We start from the raw sequence: 18,639 nt of genomic DNA on the forward strand, positions 1-18,639 counted from the left end.
AGCTTCCATACTGGTCAGTGGGTATGTGTTCACAAACCAACAGTGTTAGAACCTTCCAGTTAACAGTCTGTTTTCCACAGGAGGGTGTGTCTGACTCCTTGATGGATCGTAGGCGACACAGACAGCTGAAGCCTATAAAATGACCTTCACCTCGTAGTGTGAATCTACAAAAACCAATAACGCAATCAAGGAAGACATGAAGAATTATTTTTACAAAATGAGTTTAATTTTTTATTTTAGCACAGTTGTTTAGGTTGTAACAATAAATGACATTTTAAAAGATAAACTTTTTCAATGTTTTATTCCAACATTTGATTCGTCTGGGAGTCTAAGGAGTGGTTATGAACCATAGTAATCTATGAGGTAACCCAACACAGCCTAACATCATCATACTGGGTCATTGTGTACTGTGTAGGGGCTTCAAGGTCAGCAGAATAGGCTTCTCAGGCAGCAGAATGAGCTCAAAGGTACTCTGCACCTCAACCTGACGCTGTTTCTCCACCCGGAAGTTCTCCAACATCTGCGATGGCGGGACACATAAGTTAACAATATTCAATGTAATATTCCTCGTTCTGTCACATGAAATTCTATTTTAATAACGGGGCGAGAAGGAAAACAAAGAGATCGCTTCTCACGTGGATGAGGAACAGCTGCATCTCCGTCTCAGCAATCCTCCGGCCCAGACACTGGCGAGGCCCAAAGCCGAAGCCCAGGCTCCTGAAGTAGTGGCTCTCTGTCCTCAGCCAGCGGGAGGGTCGGTACTCCTCAGGCCTGGGGAACACTCCAGGGTCTCTGCCCATGGCATACAGACCCAGCTGGACAAGAGTCTGGCCACAGACACACACAAACACACACGCACAGTCGCGCGCGTGATGTTATTATGGAGAGAGAGCAGGCCAACTTCAACACCTCGTTAAACAAAATCAACACATAAAAATGTCACCTTTTGAAGGATCGTCTGAGTTCTTATTTTTGAGTCTTACCCCAGATGGTATGTGGTAGTTTTGAATAACGATGTCTTCTGTTATGTATCGCTGCAAACTCACTGCAACAGGATATAGTCTGAAAACGAAGAGACTGTTTTTCCCAAAGTGACACTTCACCTGTGATGCCAGAAGGTGGCAGTGTTGCAATCATGACAAATCTCAACGTACTTCAGGTTTGTTTTGTGACCATGCAATCATCTAATAAATGTCATAATAATGACCCTCTGAGCAGTGCACCTGTCGTAATGGTTTGCTTACCTCAGTGATTCCTTCAGGGCTCCTTTGATCAGAGGCACCCTCTTCAGCATCTCCAGGATATCTCCCTGGGTGGACGCCCTGGCGGCTGCCACCTCTGCCCGAAGCTCCTCCTGTAGATCTGGGTGCTTGGCCAGCTCGTACAGGGTCCACAGCAGAGTGACGGATGTCTGCAATGACCAACACAGTACAGTGTTTGTGTCTCCAATGTGTAAAAAAAATAAAAAATTTAAACTGCTGGATTTCATCCTGGGCTGTGTGGGTTACCGTGTCTACCCCTCCAGCCATCAGCTCTGTCACGCTGGCCTTGATGTCCTCGATGGACAACTTGTCGAGCATCAGCAGGCTAGCCAGGACCCCGGGGTATTTCCCATGGCTGCCTGTCTCCTGTCGCAGCTGTTTGTAGCTGTTCTGGATGCAGCGGTCGGCTGCAGAGGCACACACCCACACCTTCATGTTACTACATGACGGAGCACGTCCTCTCCACTGACACACATGCAACCCACTGTGCCGTCCATGGCTGAGTTAGTATGCTGTTATAATAACAATGTTTCAATACACGGTTCCTTGGTCGTCCTGGTTGGCCCTACCATGGTTGAATATGCCATCCCAGGCCTCCACGTGGTCCCTCCACACCTTGGCCCCGATCCTCTTCAGCAGGGCTGGGGGGATGAACAGCATGGGCGAGGTGGTCTTGAACATCAGGGAGATGCAGTCGATGAAGTGCTGGGCTTCAGGGTCGATGTAGTCCAACATTAGTCCCAGGCGCTCCCCGTACAGCACTGAGCTGACAGCTGCACAGGACCCAGGATATGGAGTTAAATGAGGGACGATAATATTTGGCATTTGTAAAAAAGGTTTACATCTGTAAAAAAAAAATAAGTGTTGGTCAAAACTTTTTCACAATTACACAAAATATTTCTACACATACAAAAAATAATCTACAGATGCAAAACTTTGACCAACAAAAACAAAAAATATGTTGGTCTGAAAAAAGTAAAGGGATTGGACACACTGGGCCAAACTTTTAACATTAGGTCATTGTAGATGATGAAAGATCTTACATTCTAGTGCATATTTGAAGAGTTCTTGAGAGAGATCGGTGGTCCATTTTTTCTGTCCACTTCTCTCTATCTTTTTATAAACACGGGCCACAAAGTCCTGGCCTACCTCATCCAAGAGAGGTACAAAGTTTCCAACTACCTTGGGAGAGATTACCTCCCTGTTCAGAATCACCCTGTTGCTCCGCCAGTCCTCTCCGTTTCTATAGAAAGAGAGAGATTGTTCCGCTTATCTACAATAGGACCTGGTGAGGCTGCATTTGCTTTTTGGAAAAAACATTATCTCTGGAGAGGTGACAGGTTAAAGACTGAGGAATGACTGTAAAATGAGAGGTTGAAATGAGATAGAGAGGTGGGATGAGTAGCGATGGTCCAGACAATGCACATACTTGAGCAGGACTCCATATTTGCGATTCCTGTAGTCTCTGTATGCTGTCCAGGCTTCCACTTTGAGCCTTTTTGGGTAGTGGCCCTCTGCTTTGAACAGGATAGCAGCATCTTCTGGGTTGATGATGTTCACACTCTCATAATAACCTATTTTCTCTCTGTTGTGGAAGGAGATAAAAGTATTGTGACATTTTTTGTTTATAACAGAGAATTACCCCAAACAAGTAATGCAAGGGTAGATTTTCATGTTCTGTCTACCGCATACAGACAGTAAACCGATAGAGTTGAGTGTTCCTAGCTTCTGTGGACAGGGGCAACATCTCCAAATATAGTTACCAAGTACCTGTAAATGGGTCCAAAAGTGTTGAAGTTGTGCACCATGATGCGGTGGATGTTCCTGAAGCCGTCAAGTTTCCAAAAGCTGTAAAGGCTGGCCACGCCGCTCTTCCAGAGCCCCGGGATCTCACCGAAGGCCCGTATGGTGGGGCTGCTGTCTGTGTACGCCGTCTGTCGGGCCATGGGCAAACTGCTGCTGTGGCAGACCCCGACCTCTGCCAGTCTTTCGAACCAGGACAGAGGCTGTACCACGGGACTGCGCCTTACTCTCCACCCAGCCATCATAGCATCTGTGTCTCTCCCCTTCAGCTCTCACTCCTCCTCTGTCTCTCTGCCAGGGACATTTGGATGACGGCAGAGGTGGATCTTGACATGCACCTTCAGTGAGCTGATGACATGCTTGTTTTGCTGGAGATGTTGAACCACAGCATGGGTCAGTCATAACAAAGTGAGGACTTTGGGGTGTTTTAGAGCAATCTCTGAAACAACTAGTTTACTGTCTGAACTAACCTTTACACTATATATCAATACACCATAGTTTAGCAGTGACTGTAAGTAATACTGTAATCATTCAGAAAGTAAATGTATCTCAAAATAGCTTTTACATATAACCATGAACTGTTTATTTACCATACACACATCAAGGTATTTCAAGGTTGTCTAACATTATAATATTCTTCTAACAGCAGAACCATGCACCAGAATATAGCATTCTATTAAATACAGTCCTGGCTTTTGGACCTTGGTTGAGTGTTTTCTTTCTAAACAGCTGTGTGGTGGAAGGCCATAAGGTGAGAGAGTCAAAGGGTGACCTTGTGCTGTCTATGATGTATCTGAAAAGATTTGCTTAGGTAAAGCAAACAACTGATACATCAATGCAATACATTAATTTTATTATCAAAACATGCACATAACAGACACTGATTTAAAATGTGAAATGTCAGCAGCAGAAATTACACTTGCACAGAATACTACAATACAAAATTATTCAACGTTAACATGATATCTCGACGACTGAAATAAATAAAGGAATCTTGTCAGCAAACTTCTATTGTTCCAACACATCTTGTGGTAAGCTATTTTAAAATCAACTTTTCCTTTTAAAATATAACATTTCTGTTTGTGCAAAGACTTATTTCCTAATGAGTTTAATAAGGCCCTCCAGCTTCATGGCCGTTTTCAGCTCCCCTTGGACCTTCAGTCTTCCACTGGTGTAGGCAGCGTAGGGGCGCAAGCTGCCCTCAAACATGGCCAGCAGGTCCTCGTCACTCATACTGAGTGTGACGTCAGGCTTCTGATCTGGGAGTCCGGTCCCAGCCGAGCCACCGCCTAAACAGAAAGACAGACATTACATTACATTTACATTTAGTCATTTAGCAGACGCTCTTATCCAGAGCGACTTACAGTAAGTACAGGGACATTCCCCCCGAGGCAAGTAGGGTGAAGTGCCTTGCCCAAGGACACAACGTCATTTTGCACGGCCAGGAATCGAACCAGCAACCTTCTGATTAATAGCCCAATTCCCTAACCGCTCAGCCATCTGACTCCCTATACATCTAGACATGCAATATCACAGGGTTGCACAGTTTATCCACACTTCTAAATACATTTCCGGCAGCCACAAGCAGCCAATACCTTGGCTCAGATCCACGTAGCAGATATTGTCCTGTCCGTCTGAGGAGCTGATGTGAAACTGGAAGCAGGCCCCCACCTGGCTGACCAGGGACTCTGACAGGAACAACTTCACCACCCCCAGCAGCTCCTCCACTGAGCCAGGCCCGGCCGCAGCCTGGGGAGCCACGCTCAGCTCATCTGTAAGGCTCACGGTGTCTTCTGACAACGCACAGACAGACTATCAAAAACAACACGGGATCAAAGCAAAACAGGACAGGAGGTGGAGGTGTGAATTACCTTTGTTTGTCTGGATTTCACTTTTACCCAGGAAGTGCATAGCTAGCTGCTGGATGGGGCCAGCCAGGCCTTCCAGGCCAGGCACAGATGGAGGCATGATGAACCGTCCTGTGCAGTCCTCTGGAGCTTTCAGCACAGCCCCCACCATCAGCTCCACCCTGTCCACCTCCAGCCCCCAGGGGCGAGTCATCTCATTGACGTCCATCTACAACCAAGAAGTAAGGACATCTAGTAGTGCTAAAAAGTCATGTGTTTGTGTCTTTTTTCAGAATATAAATTGACGCTCAAGCAGATCTTGAAAGGTACTCACCCCGAGGTACTCCCCCAGTTTGATTTTCTCAGTCTGGATCTCTCTTACAGTCTTCTTACCGAGGCAGTGGGTCATGGCGTTCTGTGCAGTGAGCCGTGTTGAGGCATTCAGGTCCTGCACTGCCACCACTGACATGACTGGGCTCCAGATCCTGAACTGGATGTCTGCTCCGACGGACACCAGACCTCCATCCTGAGTGGTCACCTGGCACAGAGGAGGAGAGGGTAGCAAAATCAGTGATTTCATTCCTTGCTTAGACGCAGCCACAGTTATGGCTTGGAGCCACAGGGGTGCAAGTACCATGTTGGGCAAATAGGATTATTATACAGTATATCAAATGAAAGCTCTCAATTAGATACTTTCCATGCCAAAAGGACACAAGTGAATTTACATTAATTAAAAGAAAATTTAAAAGGCGTAACTGTAAAAGTGGGGCATTGCAAAACCAGTTTTGGCTCTCCTGTAAAACTATAAATCTGATATAATGCATGTATGCGAATTTGACTCCAAGCCCTCTGGGAGAGAATTTGATGATGGGACAGTGCTACTAGTGTTGCTTACAATACAGGGAGGGATGTTGAAGGCTCGAGTGCGTAGATCCACCCTCTGCCACTGGTCGATGAGAGGCAGCACCAGGACTATTCCAGGACCCTTCGGAGGACGTACTCGACCCAGACGGAACACCACTACCCTCTCGTAATTAGGCACAGCCTGCCACACAAGACATCTCTCTTTACAAATGATGAATCCATCAGACAGTGCAACCATTCACAAATGTTTGCATGGAAATATCTGAAGAAGAAGACTTTTTATGTGAAGGCGACCTACTTTCAAAACAAACCATCCAGATATAGGGAAGGTGAGGAAGATACAGATATAAACCAAGAAGGTGACAATCAGGTTACAAATCCAGGACACGCATCCTTGAGAAGTGTCTGGGAAAGAACAATATTATTCGTGTTAATACCATTAGGCTATAACTTTAATGTGTCTCCACTCACAATCACGTTACCTAGTTAAGATACGTAGTAATTATTCAGATCCACCCACAGAGAAGGATCACTGCGTAGCTAGCTAACTCAAGCTAGCCCTGTCAATTAGCCCTGTATCATATGCTACAAGCTTTCTCAGCATCAAGGATGCTACTTTAGCTCACTTACCAGTGTAGTTGTTATCGCTCACTTTAGGGATGTAATCAAATGAATGTCCTTTATGAAGGAACTGTTTTTGCCCAAAGTTCTCTGGATCCACAAATAAGCCAGTGCTGGAAACCAAGTCTCTCTGTAGAAGAGACTCATACCGATACCCAGAGGACGATTTATTGAACATTTTGGTGTAAATTATGTCGCATATACCTTGTTAAATATGATTACTGTCTGTGAAGTTACCATCAAACGCATGGCCTCACAATACCTTTCAATTCAATCTAGCTACAGCTGTTTGAATTGGTCTTTCTTCCTTTGGCAATATATTGCCAAACAAGGTTGACCGACACTTCCGTGTTTTGGTTGTTGCTCTTAGGAAATGTTGCACTTTAGATAGATCAGGTGGAAGTGCAGCTCCCTCTACAGGACAGACTGTGTTTTCATGAACATGACAGCGGACTTCTCATGGACATCACTGGTGCACAGTACCATTGATGCAGTGAGCTATTAAGATGTCGGTGACGGTGAGACACACAAACACCGATTTCTGGAACTATAGATTGATAATGCGCAGTGCCCGTGATAACGTAGGTGATACACCCCCCCGCCCCCGCCACACACACACACACATATTACTGCAGTTATAGATAGGGCAGTGATGCATTCGGTGAGTAAGATGTCTGACTGTAACACACGCACATTTCTGGAATTATAGATAGATAATTCAGAGCCCATGATGGAGCTGCTGATGGCAGTTCTTCTCAGTTATTTTGGTACTATATGGTACACCCTATACCTACACTTCTCAGATCACATTTGAAATTCTCGATGTACTTATTCAACCTCCACATAATCTAGTTACTTATGCACATCATAAAAGCAATTTGTCATTATTTTAAACAAATTGCCAATCCTCTGTTACATTCATGCACATTATTATGTAGCCTACAATTGTCTGCTGTCCCCCCTCCCCCCCCCAAAAAATGGTAAATGTTTAAAAAAATAAAAATGCAAAAAAGCTGCAGATATGTTTCAATTCAGTTAGACCTAAATATATAGTCTATGTAGCCTACAAGTAGTAATGCCTAACATAAATAATGTACTTGTTTAGAAAGAAAATGTTGGATATATTTTTTATAAAGTAGTACCATGTTGAGTGTGTTGGGGGCAACTGGCCCCCATAAAATCTACAATTGTGAACTACTATTGGGGTAAATAGCCCCCCAGGGGCTTAAAAGCACTGTTATCAAATGCAACCATTTATTATTTTTTGTATAAATACATACATTTATGAAAAGATTACCAAGAACAAATGCCCTTCAGAGTTGTCAACAGTAAGCGTACACAGTGCATTACCTACACTCTATGCTTCTGGGAATGATGGACAAAGAATAGGCAAGGAAAGAATGGAAAAAATATAGAATTTCGTTTTCTAGCATCCTTTGCTTACTGGATTAACTCTCTTCAGTTTTTGAACATATCACACAGTAGCTTCTCCATGGGTGTGTTCCCGATGGTCTTGTGGAAGAACAGCTGTTCTATCCTTTCCGAGCTCACGAAGTGTAGGGAGGGCAGAAGAAGAAGAAGTTTCCCAAACCTAAACAGGTAATGAAGATAATTAACTAATAGCACATACCTTTCACCGTATTAAAATGCTGCATTTTTTTTTTTACTGGGCTCACCTGGCACTCTGGCTGGGGTACAGAGAGTGAATATGCTGACCAAGCATCACCTGAGACTGATCCTGAAGATTCTCCACCTGCTCAGGATCTTTGAGACCACGGGTGTCTACTCCATTGAGAGAGACATCAGATATCAGACATCAAGGCCATGTGTGCGGAGACCCACTTAGACCCCCGATAATTGTAAGTATGAGACAGACTGACCCACCTGGTTTGAACAGTACAACAGCCTTAAGGCAGGCAAACTCAGTAGGGTCTACAGCTAGAGCCTTGAAGCGGTTGAAGACTTCCTCCAGGACTCTCAAGTTGCCTGTGGGGAGGCTGCCCTTGGATTGCTGTGTGGGGGAAAGGTCTGGCAGGGAGAGCAGAGGGCACCTGTCCAGGGGCAGAGACCACTGGATGGCACACAGGAGAAAGAGCTCACTCCAGGCCTCTTCCAGCAGAATCACCTATTCAAACAGAACCAATATTAGCTTCACCAGTCTCATCCCACGGGCTTCCCAACAGATATAAGATATTACCATTTTGAATGAGGAGTTGTACCTGGTCTCTGAATGGTAGGTGAGAGAAGACAGGCAGGTTCTTTGCCCACTTGACTGACATGAAGAGCAGGCGTGCTGATGTCTCATACACACTCTCAGAGCCGCTGGAGTTGTAAGGAGATGAGTGATAGTCGGAGGGAGTTCTCGCCCTCTCTGGTTCGTCACTCGTCACGTCAATATTCTCATCCACTGCCAGACGGAAGACATCAGATCAGTTCAGATTGCTACTGTATTGTATATAATTCTGTTACATGTCGTATGTGCGCTGATCAAACTCTCTCCCAGCTCTTACCGTCCTCTGGCTCTAGTTTAGCACAGGTCTCCGCAGTCATCAGGCTGACCATGAAGCGGTGACTGTTTTTGGGGCTGCCGCCGCAGTGCTGGGCCGGGGCTGGGGGCGTGACAGAGGAACTGACGGGCTGTCTGCTGATGACAGAGAAGGTGGAGGAAGGGGTGGGCAACCGCGTGGTGGCCAGGTGCTCCGTATCTGCGTCCATATCCATGGTGTCCGGCTGCACCTGGGCCGTGCTGCGGGGCTGCCTCTCGTTCTGCACGGCTGAGGAAGAGACACAAACAGAGGAAGTCACAAAGGGAACACTGATGATTATTATATTTACATTTACATTACATTTAGTCATTTAGCAGACGCCCTTCTCCAGAGCGACTTACAGTAAGTACAGGGACATTCCTCCCCGAGGCAAGTAGGATGAAGTGCCTTGCCCAGGGACACAACGTAATTTAGCATGGCCGGGAATCTAACCGGCAACCTTCTGAGTGGTAGCCCGATTCCCTAACGCTCAGCTATCTGACCCACTCTTGTATTTTCTTGTAACATCTATTTTGACATGCGGCTGGTAGATTTTCTTTTTGTTGCCTTTACTCACCATCTTTGTTCATGCCAGCTTGGAGGCATCTCTTCAGTCGACATGCTTGACACTGGTTGCGATGGGCCCTGTCGACAGGGCACATGCCTGTGCCTGCTTGACACCTACGAGGCAGCCATTCAAAAGTGTTAACATTTCTAGAGACTTAATTACATGGATTAAGCGTGAGGATTTTCACAAAGAAAACCACGAGGCTGTGTTATGGATCGTCCTCACCTGTAGATGAGCCTTCGTCTGACACTCCGCTTGAAAAAGCCACTGCAGCCGTTGCAGGCATAGATTCCGTAGTGTTTCCCACTGCTTGTGTCAGAACACACTTTACACAACAGGCCTAGGCCCAGGCCTTTCCCTGGAACTGGACTTCTTGCTGTAGACACAAAGCACAATCTTTACATTATGATATCCGTTTATGACCTGATCACATGGTATTTACTCAAACTATTTACAAGGTATGATTTAGACATGATGAAAATCTGATACTTATTGGTACTCGTGTAAAGATTGTATATTCTTTAGGTCCCTATCTTCTTTTGTATTTTAGTGGCTTGCCTGGTTGAGTGTTGTCCGAAGTGGATTGTCCTGAAGAGTCGACGATAGATGGGAGCGTGGTCATCTTGGGCAGGTGTTTATCCATCATCTAAGCCAGTGAGCTGTATTCCTTCCAAGCTCCACACCAAAGCTCCTGGATAATTTGTGTTGTCTTCAGAAATTGAACTTCTCTCCAGGCGTTTGGCTGAAAGGATGTTCTTTTCAGGTGTTGTCGTCCCCAAGTTGAGACTTGTGGAGCTCTAGCTGTGTATTTACCGAGACAGACCAGTCCAGTCACTTAGATATCCAGTGGAAATCCTCCATCAAAGGCTTTTTATCTTGTTTGAACTAGGAAATAGAAGCTATGGTTTCTTGGATGGTATGGCGCTGTGAGTCAGGGCAGGAGATATAGTCTGCTAGCTCTTCTTCTATCCATCTGTCTGAGTCAGACTGAGGTTGTGAGTCTCTGTCCTCTGGGGGATCCCCATTGGAAGACAAGGAGATTAGCACCAGTTGCTGTGTAAGCAAATGCGTGTTTGTTATCCTCTTAATCTTTACTGTCCATCTACGTGCAAATCAATCAGTCATGCCTCTTAGTGAAAACGATGTGTTAAAAGATTGAAAATTATTTGAAAGAATGTTAAAAGGAGAACAGTATTGATTTGCAACCATTGTCTCCATTTTCTTTGGGGTGTTGTCAACAAAGTAAAATTATGTTGGTGTGTCTATGTCCTTCATCAATCTAATCTTACAACAATAACTTTATTGTACACAACAAATACAACAAACTTCTCCACTTATAACAAATTTGTTTTTCTTCTCTGTTAGTCATCTGGTATGAGGATCAGAGTCAGACTGGTTCATCAACTAATCCATTTCTTTCCATGTGAGTCATGTTAATCTTAGGATCTCACAAGCCATGTGTCTACTGTTACTTGGTATAGCATCCTGAGTACATTTAGAGGACTGGTAATCTAGAAAATTATGTTGTTATATTTTTTTGCAAATCCCAATTAAGGTTTTCTAAATGGAAAAGGGATGTATTCTTATTGAACTAGGCAGTTCAGCTTCTTGTGTAAATCATTTTAAAGATATCTAAATTAAACTCAGCAATATTGTCCAAAGATCACATGATATTATTCATGGTGAAATAATTTTTATTGGCTGGGTCTTGTTTTGGTCCCGCTAATGACACAATAAGCTGTTTGGCTGCACTACACCATGTGGCCAGGGGAAAATGCAACCATCCCAAATCAACTAAGTAGCTTACACCACCATGAAACACATTCTGCTTTAGAGGGGTCTGTCCTGGGAGGGGGTGATGAGAAGAAAAACAATTAGCTGTGAGATTGAAAGAGCAGTAAGGAGTTGACCCTTAAGTCTATTCTTCTGCCATATGGTGGCTGCTCTCTGGATCCCTGTCTGCCTAATTAGTGACCCGTGTGTGATTTGATGGTAATTAGTGGCCTGAAGTCAGTGATTTGGGTTTTTCTTTGATTTGTGGTTTTATCTTATTAAGGTATTACACAGTGCGGGAGTCACAGAGAACAACACATGCATTTTCTATCCTCTCCACTGACCTTGGATGATACAATAGCTGTTGTCCCCGTTGCAGAACTGCGGGACAATTGCTTTAAGGAAGACTGCTTTGAGGTCAGAACAGAACTCTTTCTGTTAGACTAAACTGGTGTGTAAAGAGATTAGATGTTCTGGTTAGTAGGGGTTTTGTCTGGGCTGCTAGATGGAGCCATTTGACCTCTGGGCTCGTCGTCTGTGGTTGCTTGAAACTTGGGAGACACCACCATTTTCATCCAAACTGTATTAGGATAGAGTCAGTTACATTTTCAGGCAAGGAATCTTGGGTGTTGTATGTGTGTGTGTGTTACTGTAATTGTTCATGACCGTTAATCCAAACACCTTTCGTCAGATCTGGAGATTTATTTGGTACATAGTCTCCATTTCACTGTTACATAACCCAGGTGTTAAAATCTGAGCTAGGTACAGGAACGTCGTGGATTAGCTTCTTACCTGCACGTCAGGGTAAAGCTAATCAATCGTGTCCCCAGACCAGAGCTTAGACTGCAGCCAGTCAACAATACTGTAGCTGCATGGATGCCCTGTTGGCTTGCCAGGTGGAGCACATATCGGTTGAGGCCTATACCACAGTGATTCCTGTTCGGTCCACTTCTGCATGTCTTTCACTCTCTCTCTCCCCTACATTTACTGTCTATTCTGTTACTTTACCTGTCCAAAAAGGTTGAAAACATATCTTAGAACAATATATATATATATATTGTACCTGTGTATCACATTTTCAGGTGACTAGATTTTACATTTTTGGAACTGTAGGATTTTGTCTATGAAGGATAAAATATAAATTGTGTTTTCTCCTAGAGATTGGCCAATGAATAAAGGTATTAAACAAGTCAACACCTCATGCTCGAGATAAAATGCAATCAATAATATCTGGCATATCCTACGATCTACAGTATGTTTCTCTGATTATGATGACTTTATGTACTTTCCACATACAGTATTGTACAAACTATGAATACAACTCAAAATATAGATAATTAAAAACATTACCTACAATAGTAAAATTACATTAAACCATCACCAAATGTCTATGATCATGGGAATCTTTATGAAGACTGTGATATCTTGCAGATTTCATGCATGTACTGGAACCTTTTGACAAACTTCCCTGCTTGTCCTTGGGTAAATGCCCTTGAAGGCACAAGTTCACAACTCCATACACTTAAGCAGCTTTATGCATAATCTCTTTGAATGTCAGCTATTGTCAAAGAGTGAGATTAATTTTTTAAGAGGCTGTGTGGCCTGTCTGAACCTGATACAGTATGAAGTATATTCACGTTGACACTTTATGGCATAAATACAGGTACACAGCAATGTCACTGCATTTTCAATTGAAGTTGTCAATTATAAACCCTAAGTGTATTCCTCCTGTTCAAGCCTGGGGCCTTTTCACTGCTCTACTCCTAAATGACACCATACTGTACTGTAGCTGCCATGATATTATGGGGGTTTCCTCTGGTTACTCTGTGACCACTTGGTCAGAGAGGGTGTGGGGGAGCCAGCAGGCTAAACTGAGGCGTCAGCACTACGACCACCAGAGATTACCCCAACCCTGCCATCTGCTACCCCTAGGATAATCCACACAATGAGAAAATCAATTGTCTCAGTCTATATCAAAGACTGGCCGGCTCAATTCAACAAGTCAATTAAAAATTAGAGCGACTTAGCAATAATACCATGTTACTGCTGACCAAGGACTTGGCAGCTCCTTGTGGATGATGCATCTCCATAGAATGGATCTAGACTTTGGTGAGGTGAAAATAATTCATACTGACGTTATTACAACATGGGTTGGTCTTTATTGTTCACTAATGCAGTCGACTTGTGTACATACCAGTGAGTGTAGGTCAATAAAAACTCAAATAGAAGTAAATTCATATAAATAATATTGTTTATCTTATGATGTTAAATAGAGGCTGAAAATAATCCATGGCATAATTGTAGAAAAAGCTTGTTTCCAACCTTTTTTTGTCTACATGATACTGTACATGACTCGCAATTCGCAGCATCTAAATCATCACAATGTAAAATGAGAAAGCATTACTTAATAAAACAATGAGGATATACAGACAGTAGAAGCCTTGCTCCCACTGGATCCCTGAGACTTTTCAGTGAACACTCCTGTTCCAGGGGCTCAGATCCTCACACACCCTGGTACTCGTGCCTGCAGTGGCCAACAAACAAAGGCTCGGCCTGCACACCGCGCCTAAAAAGAGAGAAATATAGAAAGCGTAAAGCAGGTGTAGAAGCCTTGGGAGACATTAGAGGGAGGTGACAAACAGGTGACAGAAAACTTATGTCAGCTCAATGATATAAATGGTCACAATCAATACACTGAACAGCCGTATGGACCTGCAACTCAAGCAGCCTTACCGTAACAACATGCAGCGGAACTCCTTCAGACGAGGGAAGGCCAGGGTGACACTAGAGGTCTGCTTCTCATCACTCCACAGTCTCTCTGCTGCAGCACTGGCCCGGGGCCTGCACAACACAAACACACAACACAAACACACAACACAAACATTCATGGGAATGATTGCCTGAAATGTAAGGGATTTCTATTTATTTTGTGGTAATTCTTCATTACCACAGGCGTGGAGAGAGGTTGGTTGCGTCTACATATTCCCCCCACATGCAGACCTCTCCACCAATCACCAGCTTCTTCTGCTCTTCCGTCCCTGTGAGAGGGAAGTAAACACAATCTCATGATGAAAGCGTGGGAAGAACACACTAGAACCAGCCCTCAGACTGCAAACAACACTGCATAGCACAGCACATCCATGTGACTCATCCAATACAATACCATTCCTAAAGATCTGTATTACAGGGGGGAGGGGTTTCAAAAACAAAAGCTATGCATCCAGCATATTGTGCAAAAAGCTAGTACATATGTCAGTGTTAACATGGCCCTGCACACACACCAGAGAAGTTCAGTGGCTGCACGGTGTAGACACTGTGCCAGTCCTGGCCATAGCTGATGTGGTTAAGGTACCAGGGGGCAGCCAGTAGGACCCTGTGCCCAGTCTTGGTGATCCTGCTCAGCTCCTCCCGGTACTGGGCAGGGGTGCCCTTCCAGATGTGCAGAACTGTGTCCTGAGGGATCTGAGCAGGGTAACAAATAACATGGCGTCCACTTCTGCACTGCTCCAACTGGTCGTAAGCTCAGGAAGGGTGTTTTCGAGGGGCGTGTTGCTCTGCTGTCATGTTTCGAGGTCACGGCTTCTTACCGCAATGTTTACACTGGTGGTACAATTTCACAGCGCGACCCTGTCTTTAAAATCGATTTTGGACAGTAAAATGAAAGGATGTGGTGGGCCATTAACCATTGGAATTGAATTTGTGACTCTAGTGTGTTGTGCCACCTAGTGGTTAAGAGATTGTATCTCTGGGAATTTTACAGACCCCTGGGTGATAAGGAGACAAACCAAGACTTCTGTAACCCTTGGGATTCAGCTGAAACATGAATATCAAAAACACAGCAAACATTTTTTTTTCTCCCAAACTGCAACATTTCCAGAGCACCCAGGTTCTGACCCTTGAAGGCTAGAGGCCACACAGTGTAGTAGCGTGCCCAGTCATGAGTGGGTCCTGGTTGGTCCAGATACCAGGGAGTGGCCAAGATCACTCTCAGTCCGGCTTTAGTCACCCTGCGTAAATCACACAAGTAACACCCCCCCTTCCACACCTCCACCACTGCCAGGGAGCTGCACTGGAAAACAACCCGTCAGAAGACACAAATGTGCAAAATAAAACATCATAACTACAGCTGTCAGTCACAAAATAGTCCCAATGTAATTGTGTCATAAAAACTAGATGTTTTGGGGAACATCCTATGTAGAAAGCACAGGTCGTGAATCGCTTTTTTGTCAGACTAGGCTGTACACTTACTCTTTCATGATAGTCAAATACATCTTGCCAAACGATGGCTGTCCTGTTGAGCATGGAAGTGATGTTCACGATGCTAAAAATACAAGACGTTAAACAATGTCATACACAGACATACAAAGGATGTCTTTCTACTTTTATTACTAACCTTTTCTCATTATTTGACAGTAGATAATAAATGACATGTTTAATCTGTTTTGACATGGGGCAAACCAATCAAAACCCAGTAGTCTAACCCCATCCTTTCAACAATTTAGGATAACGATGAAATACAACTGTTTATAAAGCATTATATTTAGAAAACATTCCAAATGTTTTTCAGATTGTTCTCCATGACTTACTTCTCCATGTAGAAGGACTCTAGTTTGGTGAAATCATTTCCAAAACCCATTTTCTGCATGAACTGCCTGACGTCAGGGTTGGATTTCCTATAGGAAACATTTTCCAATAACAGCCCAACATGAAGACCATTGTTTAATTTCATACAAAACACATCATGCTACGGTACACTGTAACCTACCAGCAGGTGAAGTCAACCTCATCCCCTCCTAGGTGAATGTAAGAATCAGGAAAGACAGAGGCCACTTCCTTAAACAAACGTGTCATGAACTTATAGGTGGAGCCTGTGGCTGGGTTGACTGGACCGAATGTTCCAGAGGGAGTAATCCCCCTGTAGCAGGGGGTCAGGAGACCAGGCTGACCTGGGGGAGGTCAAGGGGTGGTGGGTAAAATAACAGAAAAGGTCACATTCAAGTCACTATAAGCACTACATTTTCACAAGATGTAGCGTTTTATTTTGTTGAGACGGATGATTTAAGAGCAGTTTTATTTACATTTAATTAAATGTTATCAAAGATGTTATGAAAATATGATATATTACTGTACTGTAGGTTGTATGTTACTTTACCTTTACCCCAGGAATGGGTGTGGCCTGGTGAGTCAAACTCAGGCAAGACTCTGATTCCCCGTAGTCTGGCATGTGAGATCACCCTCCTCACATCCGTCTGTGTGTATACATGAGTCATTGGGTGGAAAGCCCCCTAAACCAAAATTATGAAAATCTGTTTAAACCATTCATGACTACCAGCAAAACTTACTGATAGACACTGACTACAGACATTTCCCTGTAGATTATTAGGAATGGGAAGGGTTGTGTGAAACACCAGTTATTTAACAACACTTGATACAGGTTTTTGAGGTAAAATGCCACAAAAGCCCACAGTTATTACCAGGTAAACTAACCTTGTTGCTAAGGTCAGGAAAGGTACGACTCTGGTACGGGAAGGAAGGGTCATCAACAATGTGCCAGTGAAACACATTGAATTTACTGTAGGACATGGCATCCTAAACAAAGACAACATTAGCAGACCATTAGTGTAAGCCTCCCTAATAACAATGAGTCAGTATGATAGTGGTCTTCAAAAGTACTTACCAGGGTCTTTAGGATGGCCTCTACTGGTAAATAGTGACGAGATGTGTCCAACAGAATCCCACGGAATTGAAACCTGGGGAAATCCTCTATTTCAGTCTTGTTCACAAAGTACTAAAGAAATTAAAAAGAAACAAAAAACCTTTATTTGTAAATTTCCAAACAAACCAAACCTATTTACCAAAATATAATTCTGCATTACTTACTGTACCCAAGTCATCTTGATACACCAGCTGGCTGAATGTTTCCAGGCCTGAGTCAATCAAAAACAGCATTAGGGTCACAAATTGTATTATATAGTCATGACAGATATATCAGTAAACTTACATTTAAAAAACAATACCTCTTAGGGCCCCCCACACAGTTTCTGTCCTCAGTTCTGCTTGGTCTGTAGATACATTCATCTTATCTGGGACAGGAGACCAAGTACAGTAAGACTCAAAGATGATAACCTGCCTGAAGGTTTCAATAAATAAACAAAACATCACATTCTGAAGAAGTGAGTTCATAAAGCTTGCAGGCTACAGGTAAAGGTTTTCAGTGTAATTTACAAGTGCAGTCGATGGAGTGTCCAGTATGTTATTTTTACTTGGTCGCTGTCTTAAACTCTCTGAAGGGCCCAGATGCAGATCCAATGTAAAGGCTGTAATATCAGTCATTGCAGAGGAAATGGCACAAATCAAAAAGCCCAAAAGTAGGCCAATAATGACCGTTTTTCAACACTTACAACTTTCCGAGGACTCTGCATTTGGGTAACTCTCACATCCTGCCTGGGTTACATGGATATTAAGGACATACGGTTTTGTTTCGAAAAGATGGTGCCTGTCTCTTGGCCCTATAACAAACAGAAGAGACAGTTATTTACAAACATGCAGTCATTTTGCAGGTCACTGAGAAAGGATTTCTGGGGCAGGTGATTGAATGACTTTGAATGCATGCATGCATACTCTACAATGCCCATTGATGTACCTAAAGGCCAAACACCATGCGAAGAACAAAACGACAGGTCACCATTGTGTAGCTCCGTAATACTAACAGTCTGTCTAAAATGACGTTATTAGGACTTATTGAAATGATCAGCAGGCCTACCTGCATTGTAATCTGGAAAAATTAGAGAGTAATATCGCTTGAAGGCGGCATCCAGCACTGAACATCCCAACTGGGCGGCTGAATTACTAGCATACTGAAATTTAAAGTCTCCTGGATTCAATGAAAATCGTTCCATCGATGTGGCTACAATTTGTGGCTTTGGCCACACACCTATCACCGTGGGTACATTCAAGAAAAAAAGTAAAGTCACGTAACATATTTCATTACGTCTTAATCTAACATCAGACATTTCCACCGGGTAAAACGAGTCTATCTGTTGAAAATAAATGTATCCTCGGAGAGGTTTTCTATTGAGTAGCTGTACTCGGTCATTGGTTCATTACCCAGCAGAACACAACAAAAGTTCTGAAATACTACAAGTCATGTGACAGACTGCTCTGCGGCTGTCAAAACGGTCACGTGGCCCACTCAGTCCATGAAGGTGCATGCATTTTAAAAAACAATTTACTTCGCTATTATGTAGGATTAAAGTACCAAATTGTGGTCAGACAAAATTCCACAATGATAAGAAAAATGTGTTTTAATAATCATACATTAAACATTTGCCACACTTAATTTGTTAAATTGTATTTCTTCACTTCTTTTTTATGTC

General features: G+C 43.5%; 5 protein-coding genes across 10 annotated transcripts in view; 1 reads left to right on the forward strand and 4 right to left on the reverse strand.

Moving 5' to 3' along the window:
* ccdc33 (coiled-coil domain containing 33) overlaps positions 1 to 282 on the forward strand; it is a 34,145-nt gene extending 33,863 nt beyond the window's left edge. Inside the window, exon 22 of the mRNA XM_067233904.1 lies at positions 81 to 282. Coding sequence (XP_067090005.1) covers positions 81 to 143 — 63 coding nt within the window. The 3' untranslated portion in view covers positions 144 to 282. The remainder of the gene's footprint in view (positions 1 to 80) is intronic.
* cyp11a1.2 (cytochrome P450 family 11 subfamily A member 1, tandem duplicate 2) lies at positions 246 to 3,467 on the reverse strand. The gene is given in 10 exon segments (XM_067233905.1): positions 246 to 520; positions 636 to 827; positions 984 to 1,062; positions 1,245 to 1,411; positions 1,509 to 1,669; positions 1,832 to 2,035; positions 2,306 to 2,505; positions 2,692 to 2,847; positions 3,033 to 3,328; positions 3,330 to 3,467. Coding segments are annotated over 10 exon segments (1,716 nt in total). The 3' UTR covers positions 246 to 397.
* Positions 3,468 to 3,901: 434 nt separating this feature from the next.
* stoml1 (stomatin (EPB72)-like 1) lies at positions 3,902 to 6,707 on the reverse strand. The gene is made up of 7 exons (XM_067234950.1): positions 6,407 to 6,707; positions 6,075 to 6,181; positions 5,808 to 5,957; positions 5,247 to 5,450; positions 4,937 to 5,141; positions 4,661 to 4,858; positions 3,902 to 4,354 (listed from the first exon to the last, which is right to left on the reverse strand). The coding sequence occupies exons 1-7, from the start codon at positions 6,573 to 6,575 to the stop codon at positions 4,158 to 4,160; spliced, it is 1,230 nt and encodes a 409-aa protein (XP_067091051.1). The 5' UTR covers positions 6,576 to 6,707; the 3' UTR covers positions 3,902 to 4,157.
* Positions 6,708 to 7,855: 1,148 nt separating this feature from the next.
* Positions 7,856 to 10,133, reverse strand: nr2e3 (nuclear receptor subfamily 2, group E, member 3). The gene is made up of 8 exons (XM_067235057.1): positions 10,045 to 10,133; positions 9,716 to 9,862; positions 9,500 to 9,603; positions 8,908 to 9,171; positions 8,617 to 8,804; positions 8,282 to 8,522; positions 8,074 to 8,179; positions 7,856 to 7,988 (listed from the first exon to the last, which is right to left on the reverse strand). The coding sequence occupies exons 1-8, from the start codon at positions 10,131 to 10,133 to the stop codon at positions 7,856 to 7,858; spliced, it is 1,272 nt and encodes a 423-aa protein (XP_067091158.1).
* Positions 10,134 to 13,399: 3,266 nt separating this feature from the next.
* On the reverse strand, positions 13,400 to 18,369 carry hexa (hexosaminidase A (alpha polypeptide)). 6 transcript variants are annotated; one of them, XR_010876594.1, is made up of 15 exons: positions 18,027 to 18,369; positions 17,665 to 17,772; positions 17,281 to 17,346; positions 17,144 to 17,190; positions 16,941 to 17,051; positions 16,751 to 16,852; positions 16,416 to 16,548; positions 16,029 to 16,209; positions 15,850 to 15,936; positions 15,512 to 15,584; positions 15,158 to 15,332; positions 14,545 to 14,725; positions 14,211 to 14,301; positions 13,997 to 14,104; positions 13,400 to 13,829 (listed from the first exon to the last, which is right to left on the reverse strand). XR_010876594.1 is itself a non-coding variant. In XM_067235262.1 (14 exons), the coding sequence occupies exons 1-14, from the start codon at positions 18,274 to 18,276 to the stop codon at positions 13,732 to 13,734; spliced, it is 1,623 nt and encodes a 540-aa protein (XP_067091363.1). In that variant the 5' UTR covers positions 18,277 to 18,369; the 3' UTR covers positions 13,400 to 13,731. The 6 variants fall into 6 exon arrangements, 5 of the variants coding, with proteins under 5 accessions (XP_067091363.1, XP_067091359.1, XP_067091361.1 ...); XM_067235262.1 differs by lacking the exon at positions 15,158 to 15,332 and having other exon boundaries at positions 13,400 to 13,816; XM_067235258.1 differs by lacking the exon at positions 15,158 to 15,332.
* Positions 18,370 to 18,639: the final 270 nt, after the last annotated feature.

This window comes from Osmerus mordax, chromosome 4 (genome assembly GCF_038355195.1).
Source record: "Osmerus mordax isolate fOsmMor3 chromosome 4, fOsmMor3.pri, whole genome shotgun sequence".
NCBI classification, from domain to species: Eukaryota; Metazoa; Chordata; class Actinopteri; order Osmeriformes; family Osmeridae; genus Osmerus; species Osmerus mordax.